General features: G+C 40.9%; 1 protein-coding gene across 2 annotated transcripts; it reads right to left on the reverse strand.

Annotated features, from left to right (window-relative positions):
* Positions 1 to 755: 755 nt before the first annotated feature.
* Positions 756 to 10,994, reverse strand: LOC119353121. Of its 2 annotated transcripts, none has more exons than XM_037619711.1 (24): positions 10,841 to 10,994; positions 10,526 to 10,686; positions 10,103 to 10,187; positions 9,590 to 9,643; positions 8,603 to 8,694; positions 8,393 to 8,496; positions 7,854 to 7,929; positions 7,059 to 7,512; positions 6,118 to 6,453; positions 5,830 to 6,033; positions 5,652 to 5,750; positions 5,478 to 5,550; positions 4,584 to 4,711; positions 4,187 to 4,478; positions 3,884 to 4,104; positions 3,679 to 3,806; positions 3,019 to 3,133; positions 2,423 to 2,478; positions 2,206 to 2,299; positions 1,941 to 2,130; positions 1,780 to 1,863; positions 1,600 to 1,697; positions 1,456 to 1,518; positions 756 to 1,304 (listed from the first exon to the last, which is right to left on the reverse strand). In XM_037619711.1, the coding sequence occupies exons 1-24, from the start codon at positions 10,877 to 10,879 to the stop codon at positions 1,197 to 1,199; spliced, it is 3,354 nt and encodes a 1,117-aa protein (XP_037475608.1). In that variant the 5' UTR covers positions 10,880 to 10,994; the 3' UTR covers positions 756 to 1,196. The 2 variants fall into 2 exon arrangements, with proteins under 2 accessions (XP_037475608.1, XP_037475607.1); XM_037619710.1 differs by having other exon boundaries at positions 1,600 to 1,700.
* Positions 10,995 to 11,264: the final 270 nt, after the last annotated feature.

Here is an 11,264-nt window from a genome sequence, read left to right on the forward strand (position 1 = left end):
TGGAGGAGCTTATGCGTCCATTTTGCTTCATTATTTCTACTGTAATTTGTCTTATTTCAATGTTATATTTCATATTATAGTGCAATTCTAATGCAATCTCTCTCTTAAAATGCAAGTTATACAAAAGAGAGGGAGATTACCGGCAGTTGAAATTCTGAACCTAAAATAACAACCGAAGAGATAGCAATTTTCCAGAGCTTAAAATGAAGTGTGGATTTTTGAAGAATTATTTGAAATATATAACGGAATTATGGAGCAGCATGGTTTAAAATACATAATTACCATTTATAAAGTCTGTTTTACAGGCAGAAATGTGATCAGTTTCTTGAGGGGATCAACCGGTATCGAAACTGACTTACCGTGATCTGTTTCCTGAGGGGATCGACCAGTATCGAAACTGACTTAACCATGAAACTCGATTGAAGGGGATTTGTTACCGCTCAAAGTGAATCCAACAAAAGTTAAATGGTACAAGGTTGCGCTGTAACCAAATGACGGATGAAAATGTACGAACCAAACACCTCCTTAGGTTCATGTAGCTCTTTATATGTACTCCCTCTGTAAGGACATATAAGTGTTTATATCACTGCTCTAGTAATCTAAACGCTCTTATATTTCTTTACGGAGGGGGTATATGGCACTGCACCCACACGTGGCGACTGATGAATCGAAACAAAAAACAAAACAAAAAACATACACATTGCAACTTGACAATCAAAGTTCAAGTATTAGTCAACAGAAGGCGTCACATCAGATACCACCAACTAACAATGCCACACGGGCTCTTTGAAGTTTCTCAATGTAAGCCGTTCAGTTTATTGTCTCCTTTTACCTTTACAAACAGAACGAACGACTGAATGACCACACAAAAGAAATCATGTACGGTAAGTAGGTTCCGCCCGCGCTTTCCACCCATGGTGCGTATGATTACATGGTGATATACAACATAAACCTAAGCTAATGCATCCAAACAAGCCATGCTGTCTGTCTGTCAACCTAGTGGCAAGGTAGACAATCACCTTGACAAGCTGCTGTTGTCCATGAACATAAATATACACAGCACAAAGACGGGGCCGAATGGGCGGAACTATGCCACGACAAATAACAACAACCCGCAAATAAGGCATTCCCAAGTACCAAGAGCTGGACGTACTTTGCGTAGGATAGGATGCAGTGATGTGAAAACCCCGAATAGTTTACAGTTTCCACCACTTCTTGTTCTCCATTGTTTTCGCGAGCTCCTGGGCAAGTGAAGCGAAATTTTCCGCCCCGTCTTGAAGCTCTGCGGTCCGCTGGCTTATTCTCTGGTACAAAGGCGATTAGCTAATGAGGCTTTTCTTGTTCAAGAAATGGTTACAAGAGAAGACGAGTTGACCAACGAAAATCAGAAACATATACAGTCTGGGGGTACCAGCCTGGTGTGCATAGAGTGTGTTACGGAATTCGTTATTTTACCTCAAGTTTCTCCTGCCGCTGCATGAGCTTATCCTTCGCATGGGCAGCTGCTGCTGTTGCATCCTGCAAAAGGAAACCTTAAGAGTCAGCTTAGAGAGAGAGGGAGACAGAGATCACGACGAATCGCAATGTTGATGGAATTACCCCGCCAAACTTATATTTGGTGAGAATTTCTTGGGTACTTCTCATTCTTGGTTTGTCAGCATCACTTGATCCTTCAAACAGTTTCGCTCTCTCGTCCTCTACTGCACAAGTGTAGGCATAAACTGATAAACATGAACAGTTCAAAAGGCGTGTTTCCAAAAACCAAGACATTCGCCCAACCTGTTGCTTTCTTATTCATGTGAGAAGCAGAGAATGATGCTGGCGGAGGAGATAGGGGCACTTCATCATCAATTTCTATGTCATCTGCATTGAAGCGCTTTTGGATAAATAGGCAGCACTACAGGCAAACGCTTTACAAAAACAAGGAGAGGGGGCGAGACCAATTGACAGTTCTTCTATTGGATCATCAGGATAAGCTAGTGATGGTTCAACATATGGTCCTTTCAAGAAAATCGACTCCAATAGTTCACTGGGGGTTTGGGAATTGAAACTTTTTCTCAGGTTTGCATTTTCATCCGCTTTGCCTTTTAATCCTTTTATAATGCCACCAATAACTCCTGCCGCTGGATTCTGCACCAGAAGTTTCATGTTAAGTCAAACTGTACAGGGTATCATATAGGTTGAGGGGATTAGACAATTGCCTACCTGCTTTCCTTTCTGGTCTGTCGAGATGCTCATAGCTGCTTCAGCTGCTGCTGCAAGTACCTTATCATGAAGGCATGGCAATGATTCTGGAATCCTAAAATGATTACGAAACATTAGTTAAATACCACTGGGTCGGGTCTAAGAAGTATCAAGCTAAATAGACTCAAACTGAAACAGGACCAGACATGTGGGAATCAAGAAAGAAAAATTTAAGTACCTGAAGTCATTCTCTGAGGCTATAAGAGAGATGATTGCATATTCAGATCCATTAACCTGTGGCGGGAGACATACTAGAAAACTGAGGGGGGTATTTTACAGCACAGTCGATATTGAAGCTAACATAACTGAAGAACGAATCTGGATTAACTAATAGAGATGAAACAAAGTTGGGCACCCTCAACTTTGCTTGCCACAAAGAAAACATGTCATGGAGCGTTTGGTTATCCGGCAAGCGCTTGCTTAGCCTGGCCAAGCAAGGGAGCGATGGATTTGGTTCCTGAGCTAGATTGCCTTGTTACCAGCGGTTTCCAGCTTTTTCTTCTATCGGGCGAGCGAGCCAAATCAGCTAGCCTCCGTCGGCAAGGCTAGCTTTGCCTAGTGAGGTAAACTAGCAAGGGATCCAAACGCACCCTCACTCATTTTAGGCACCGTTATTCTGGGTTAGAACTAAGCTAAGGTTACCCAGATAGTGATGTGGAAAGCCAACACTAGTATAAAGCATAATCAAAATAATACTTTGATACAATGCGGTGGCAATTTAGCAAACAGTCAAAAGTTGAACACCAAGTCACAAAGGCAAGCAGAACAATTTACCAGAGCAATTTGTCCATTTGAGGAGCTCATGGTTTTATCCATGCCAGTCTTGTAACTCCATCTTAGTAACTCCATCAAGGAGCTCTCAGCGAGAATATCTAGGCTTGGCAAAGATCTGTCATGACAAGTGAAAAACAGTTAAGGTATGGGCAAAACTTCACCAGGCCCTTGCATGGATGTACACACCTACAGGTAAACAGATGATGACACCTGAAAAGTCTCCCTTTTGAAATCTTGAAAATATACACAAGATATTCTAAAAGAAAGAATACTGTGAAGATTTACAATCAAAGACTATCTTTTATCTATAACAAACTCATATTCCCAAAAAATTATTCATGGTGATGTACATGAGACATAGGGAACAACAAATAAGATGATGGTAGTATTACCAGGTTGTACTTTGTAGATTTATTAACTATAGCAATCTAAATTTCGACAAGCATGTGAAAAGAAAAGTCCATGTAAACTTGCAGTAAGAGCAAATAAATGTATAAAGGGAATCCGTTCTACACCATCATACTTTGACAATAAGTGTCATATTAGTTAATCCACATGATTACAATATGAAATCGTAAGGACAACATGGGAGACACCTTCATATTAAAATTTCTAGCATACCAAGCAATGAAGCAAATAACATGACAAAATCGTAACTACCTCAATTCTATGATGCCTGTCTGATAAAATAATATCAACCCACAAGCTTTATCATCCTTATTCTTAAAAATTGCTGACCAGCAGCATTTTTTTGTGAGCTTGGTTTTATGTAGATGCTTGTTGCTTCCCTGATGAGAAAAGAACATAACCAATAAGCTTTAGAAGTTTGAAATTTCAAAGTAGTTCGCATATGCCAAGTATGCACCTGAATCAATGATGCCAGAGAAAATAAAAGCACCACATCCTCGAAGCAGACCAAAAGAAGTGAATCTGAACCGCCACTCTGTGGATGTAGAGAAGGACTTTTCTTGTTAGTTTCAGCTCCTTGTACTTGCTTTTGGTCGAGAACATGTTCTTTCCCTGTCTGACTTTGACATGGGAGCTTGTCTTCTGGTAATTGGGCTTGCTCTTCATCTGAAGCACCATCTAAACCCAGAACTTACAGAAATTATGAGTTGATCTAGGGGGATGGGGGTAGAAGTTAGCATAGTGAATAGAAATCACTTACCTATGAGGACATACATCAAAAGTGCAGAACATTGCTTCTCATCTAGCAGAAGTGAATTTATGATCAGACCACTTGTGCTGTCAACTACAGTAAGACGTGCATCCTTACTTAAGGAAAGTACAACATCTGTTGGAAATTTTGCATTTGTAGCAATCTCTTTCTGGGACGGGCCTGCTTTTGCAGCAGATGCACCTACACTGTAGATGCTTACTGAAACCACAGGAGAATTTGTTCCTGATGTACAATCCACAGAGAATATCACGGACAGTTGACTCGCATCAAACATTGCCACCTTTGAGAAGACAAACCAAGGCATAATAAAAATTAGTTAATTGCAAATGGTACGTACAACCTTCAAATAAATAGTGAAAGTTCAGAGACCTTAAGGGAAATATACCTGGCCATTTTGATACCCTACTGCAAGGGCCTCTCCTGAAGATGTAAATCTGAGAGAACGCACGGGGGAATTTGATGCCATAAAGGCAACATGGCAATGGAACCCTCTCCCATGATGAACAGCATGAACTGAAAGAAAAACACCAGAAGGTTAAGAAAAACGAAATGAACCACATACCCACCAAAAGTGGTTTTTATAAATGCCCTGATGAGATTCTCTAGCACGGAAAAAAGTGAACACGAAAATGAGCAGGACCGGATGCCTCCTATACGATAACAAAAGAAAGCAAATTTGACATGGACTTGTTTTCATAAGGAGCTGGCAGTAAAAAAAAGGCACATGGAAAATATATCTTGAACAAAAAAGAACACTTGGAAATATGTCCTTTTACGAGATGGCACTTACGCATTATCTTGTAATCAGGGTTTTACATATACATGGATTACTACTGAACCAGATGTTGAATAGTAAAACAGGCAGCACCAAACACATTTTTTACCAGAATACCAGAAAAATTACTAGGATATAATGGCCTATATTATCATTACAATGATAAAGCACTCAAAAGATTTCTTTTCTCTGCATATAGCTTGACAGGGAGTATGGTGCAGTTGAGATCGTTTCCTGCCTATAGACAGGTTGCATCAGTGCCTCACTGCCTCACTGCCTCTACAAATATATTGCCATCTCTCAGACTGACCATCAAGAAAGAGTGTGTGACAATCAAAGCAAACTGGAAGCCCAGAAGGCAACATCATGAGGGCAACTTTGCTGTTGTCTCGTATTGACTGACCTAATTTTTTTAATACATACGGGATGATGGAGAGGAAACAAACAAAGAGGAAGTGCAAATATAATTTAATTTGCACTTATGCCTTCATGTGCAGTATTTACCTTCCTGCTTAGATCCACTCACAAAGTGAAAGCTGGAATCCCCACTGTTCTCTTGAAGTTTATACATGCGGACCTACAACGTTACAAAAATATACAAGATACTTAGACAGTATTGAATATGCTGCTGACAACCAATAACTTGGACTGACCCATAAATTTTAATAGTAGACTAACCAGACCACTTGTTGTGCCAACAGCAAAAGTCATGTTTAATGAACAAAAAGCCAGCGATGATACAGAGGCATTTGCTCCATCCAAAATAACATCAGGCACCTGAAGTAATAATAGTTTTAGTATTCTTGCATTGATCTAGTAGTCATCAGTCGACAACTAAGAACATGGTAGAAGTGACCTTTGCATCCAAGACAAACATTGGCATCAGAATAGGAAAAGTTGCATCCCATATTCTCACAGAACCATCTTGATAGCCTGCAACATATATTCTTTCAACTGCATGATCTTCCTTCAGTGACATTTCACTAGGAACCCCACCAGTCAAAGGCCATTTCATATTCCCTGATATTGGAGGTGCGACAATTTGCCTAGCACAAAATTTCTACCAAAAAACATGAATATATGATCTGGTAAAAAGGTTGCAGTTAAGTAGAGTGAAATGTCAAGAATCCACACAAAACTGTACCTTCAGTGAAATACTTGGATGCTCTCTCCCAGTTAGTGAATACATATTCGTAACTGTTATGCTGGGATCAATTGTTGGAACTACGACTGGAAATTTCTGTGCCTCAGGCTGAGCATATTCCTCTTCTGATTTCCGTGCAGAAAATAGAGCACCACCATCATAGAAATTTAACTGTCCAGGATTTGTCAATATAAAAAGTGCAGAAGTTCGTGTTTTATCTGGAACCCCAGTATCTGGAATAAGAATCATATCAGCAAAGGATCCATCAAGTTTGAGGTCCACCCGCGACGCACATCTTACTGACTCTAATCCATTAGATGATTCCAGACTAAGAACCTACAAGAGAATACAATTTTTCATTGAACAAGGTAAAGTTTTCCAAACTCCACCGCTGAAAAACAATACGCCATACATATTGTTTGTGCTCAGAAAAGTAACTTCGCTAGATATATGATACACATATATTTGTACAGCAAAATCTAGATACATAATTGCTCGCATCTGAACAAAACATAACTACCAAGTTGTTTCGACCTCCGAATTGGTTGCCTCTAAGGCATACACTCATGTCCATATTTGCTATCGCTGGAAATTATCTTGGATAGGAAACATTTGCCCTAACCTGTGTACGCCATGTAGCAATGCAAATTAGTTCACTGGTTCTACATTAACATATCAACAGCCAGATGAGCCAAATGTGGGTGTTCTAATTGAGTTCAGATGAGCTAGAAATACTCCCTCCGTCCCATAATGTAAGACGTTTTTGCAAGCTAACAAACCATAATGTAAGACATTTTTGCAACGGAGGGAGTAGTTTTTTGCAAGTTGGTAAAGGAGCAAACAGCTATACTTGAGTACACTTTGCGATGCATCAGTTGCATGCATGCCTAGAAGATTACATGAAATAGAAAAGATAGATGAGAATGAAACAAGACACAAACCGTCAGAACTTCTTCAGACCCCATATCATCGCCACCGTATACAAAAAGTTTCCCACCTTTAGTGGTGTCTTTTGCTGACCCAGCAGACCAGTGCAAGACAATAACAGGAAGCCTGCGACTCCCAGAAGCCAGCTGCAGCTTAACAACGTTAGACGAAACATCAGTTTGTTTGCCTTGTCTAGAGGATACTGCAGTCATATCCCATAGAAGTATGTCTCCAGTTATATAGCCAACAGCAACAGTTGAACCCCCTCTCGATGCCCAACAAAGAGAGCAAATTTCTCTCTCTTCCTCATTCTCGTCAACATTATCTATTTGATCTTCACTGGCATGTGTTTGAGCGCCAGTGACTTGACCCTTCATATGCAAATCCCCGTAGCCGCGAACAGCAACTGCATGGTCCTCTGACACATCCCAAAGAACTAAGAATCCTTTCTCGTATGCAATTAGCACCCTGAAGCATATAAAAAAGCAGCTCATTCATGTGTTTCAGATTGGCAAACTGAATTGTGATAAAGTGTGACACATATTAGAGGAATCTGATGAAAACAACGGCACAGTTCATCTTTCTAAATTTCTGCTTGAAACATTGATTATTCACGAATCGTTTCCATGTTAACAAAGGTAGCTGAGTATAGTATTATAGCCTCCTTGTATCATTTTGTGTTTTTTCATATGTTTGACCATCCTAATATGATGTAATATCAGCCAGCATACTATTTACTAATGAAAAAAACTTATATAGTCAACGGTTATAACAAAAAATTCAGGAGCTCCATTTCATGATGATCTTACCTGGTGCCCAAGGTGTTAGGTTGAGGCAGTATTCCAACGATAGGTTGAGTATCAAGCAACGGAACACCAGCTGCTTCTGTGAAGAAATTGGACCAATAATATCATGTTTAAGCCTCAAAGCAGTATAAGATAAGCAAAAAATAAGATGTGTTGATTCATTGAAACACTTGCAAGTTCAGATGTAAAAGGTCATAGGAACTGATAATTGGATAAGATGAACTCAATTGGAGTGTGTAAGATATCAACTGCCAGTGCTCCAAATAAAAGAGTAGTATGAACCGGAAATACCCTTAAATAGAAATAACATTGCTCAAGTCCAGTAAAAAAAGGTCAGACTTCAGATTAACTCAAGCCATTTACTTATGTAGTTGTGCAAAATATCCAATATTTCAGTGGAAGATTGAAACTTCAGAGTATCGGATTACAATTTTAACTTCATACTGCTATAATATTAACATGAACTTGGATACATAGACAGAAGAAAATTAAAATTTGTTAATTAATATCTGTTGATAGAGACACATGAAACAGCAGTATACCAGCTAAGGAATGTATAGAAACATTGTAAGGCATCTTTTGAAGCTTCCCATCATATACATCATACTTTAATACAGAAAGCAGACCATTCTCATCTCCAAGGTACCTGAATGTGATGAACAAATTTGAGATACAGATAAAAAGTTAGAAAGTGGTCCATACAGCTACTAAATTAAGAATGTGAAAGAATGATTTTCCTGTCCATAGCTCACATCAGAAAGGTCCCCTCTATGACTGAAAAAGCAGTTATATTGGTGTCCCACTGGGAAGAATGAAATAGCTGCCTGAATTCAAGATTCCACACCTACAAGAGAAAAAGGACACACGCATATTACATGCAAACTTCTAAAACAAGATGGAGTAAACCACTGTATGAACATCATAATATTTTAACGTTATGAACATGCTATTTAGTCAAAGCCTCAAAGGTACAGGCAAAATTTGCAAGTGGTTGCCAGCAATGGTAGTAACTACCCTCGACATATTCTTCTTAAGAATAATCAAATATACACAAAAAAGAAAGGTAGATTTGTCAACTAAGCACGCCCGAAGGAAGAAGAGATGGCTTGGCATGCCTGTAACAGTAAGCATCAGGTGCTAGGCGACAGTTGACACTCTTCTTCGAATGAAACCCAAGGATTAAACGATGTCTGTGTTTCAGATGTGAGATAGGAATATGAAAGCATGCATTTTTTATTTCATTTTTGCAAAGTCGCGTAGGCTGAGCACTTGGCAAATTTTTTGTATCGGATGCGCTTCTTCAGCACCATATAAATAGGTATTTCCTTCTGAGTCTCTTTCCCAATATTGCACAATTCAGATTGGCGATTATCTATATTTTTGGTGAGTTAACATTCTAACAAGAATTACTGTCGGTATCTAACTGAACTTTAGGCACTATAAAAAGATGGCAAGGACCTTGTGTGGACAGAGAAAAATTGCCCCACATCAATAAGCAGACTGCATTCTGACATGCTGAAGTGAGCTTAGAATCTTCACATGTTGTATTTAAACAGCATATAATGTGGAAAGTTGGTGTGTCGACCAATCCATGAGCATGAATGCATTGCGCATCTTATGGTACATATAAGAGTAGTGATAGCCTCCAAAGTAAAAGGGAAAAACTTTCTCAAAAAAGCAGAAGGATGAAAAAGAAAAGAAAATTGAATACAAGAAAGAGCTATCTCTCAATGCCATACCTGGATTTCATTCTCATTAGAAACTGCAATTAGTAGCCCCTGGTTTTGTATAAACTGCAATACATAACAATCCATTACTCACTTTTACAACTGGCAATCAGATCTAGGGTTTTAGAGGTTACGAAAAAGGTAAGCAAGTAAAAAGTAGCTAGTCACTAGTGCAACATGCAAAAGTAGCTTCTGGTGGTACACAGTTGCTTCAGAGAACTATATAATTAAGGCAGGCGGTGAAAGTGTACTTAGAATTTACTGGGGCAAGTAACTATATTAAAGGGACTTCAAGGATTGTATTGCTAAGAGTTTCAATCTAAGATAAAAACGACTTCACTGGAAAAGGAACACTCTCCACTTCAAACCAACCGAAACTGGAAAAAAAAACCTGAACATTTTTGCCATAGAGTTTATGTTGTACATGTGCATGGTGAGAGTAGAGAACAATTGGCATGGTCAGGCCAATCACATAAATCTATCTTGGTAGGAGAAAAGGTTCAGTCATTGGATGAAGTGCCAAACCTGAAGATACTTGTATGGCATACTCTTTGGCGATATGAGGATGCCTTCGATATTATCACCTCCAAAGATTTTTATCCTCCCATCCCTGCAGTTTGAAGCGCAGTCACCGTCAATTCAACAGGAAGCGAACACAACATGGACACAGAAAATGTGCTCAACGGCTTGTTCGTATTTGTATTAGCTCGACTCGAGCAATGATCCGAACCGCAATAAGGCTTCAAGCTTAAGAGTTGAACACAGGACGGCACACTACAAATGTATGACCTGCTTTACATGCTTGTTTGGATGTCTTGTTACATGACAAGAAATGGTTTGTTGCTCGGGCTCAGAGGGTGGTAACGCAACTTGACAGAGATATCAGCTTCGGTTTTACTTATTTTGCAGTGTAGGCAAAGTTAGGACGAGTGGAGGTTGGGGGCTCACAGCGTCCCGACGGCGAGGAGCCGCTGCACGGGGTCGAACGCCATGACGGAGGCGGCGTAGGGGACGCCGTAGTGGAGCGCGATCTGCGCGTCCAGCTGGGCCACATCGCCGGCCGCCCCTCCTCCTCCTCCACCGCCTCCTCCTTTTTCTCCCCCTCCTCCCTGCAGCAACAGCCAAGCACACGGAATCACCAACACGGCCACGGGCAGCGGCAGAAGAAAAGAAAACTCCGCCGGCCAGCCCCGGCGAAGATGATCTGGTCGAGGTTCCCCCAAATCTGACGGGATGGAGCGAGAGAGGGGGACGGGGCGAGACCTGGTGCAGCTTCTTCTGCAGGAAGCGCTTCGCGAACATCGGGGACGGGGCGGTTCGATGCCGGCGGCGGCGGCGGCGGCGGCGACGGCGGCGAGGACTGGTGACTGGTTCGCAGCAGGGCGGGTGAGGAGAAGACGAAAGGGGGCGAGAGCGACTATGGTAAGCGGGTACGGCAACGGAGACGTGCCGGGTCGGGCTCAACGCCCAACCACGTGCCGAGTTGGGCCCGCGGCAGCCCATGGTTGGTCAACCCACCAAACCAAAGGCGTCGTACTCCTAAAAAAAACCAAAGGCATCATATTCGACTCTTTCCGATTTTTGTCTAAAAAAAAAGAGGCACTTTTTTTCCCAATACAACAGGAATCGCCGTAGGTTCAAGGCTCGACCGGTGCTCTTCGTTTCTTTCATTTTCTTTTCTCCTAGA

This window comes from Triticum dicoccoides, chromosome 2A (genome assembly GCF_002162155.2).
Source record: "Triticum dicoccoides isolate Atlit2015 ecotype Zavitan chromosome 2A, WEW_v2.0, whole genome shotgun sequence".
Lineage (NCBI taxonomy): Eukaryota > Viridiplantae > Streptophyta > Magnoliopsida > Poales > Poaceae > Triticum > Triticum dicoccoides.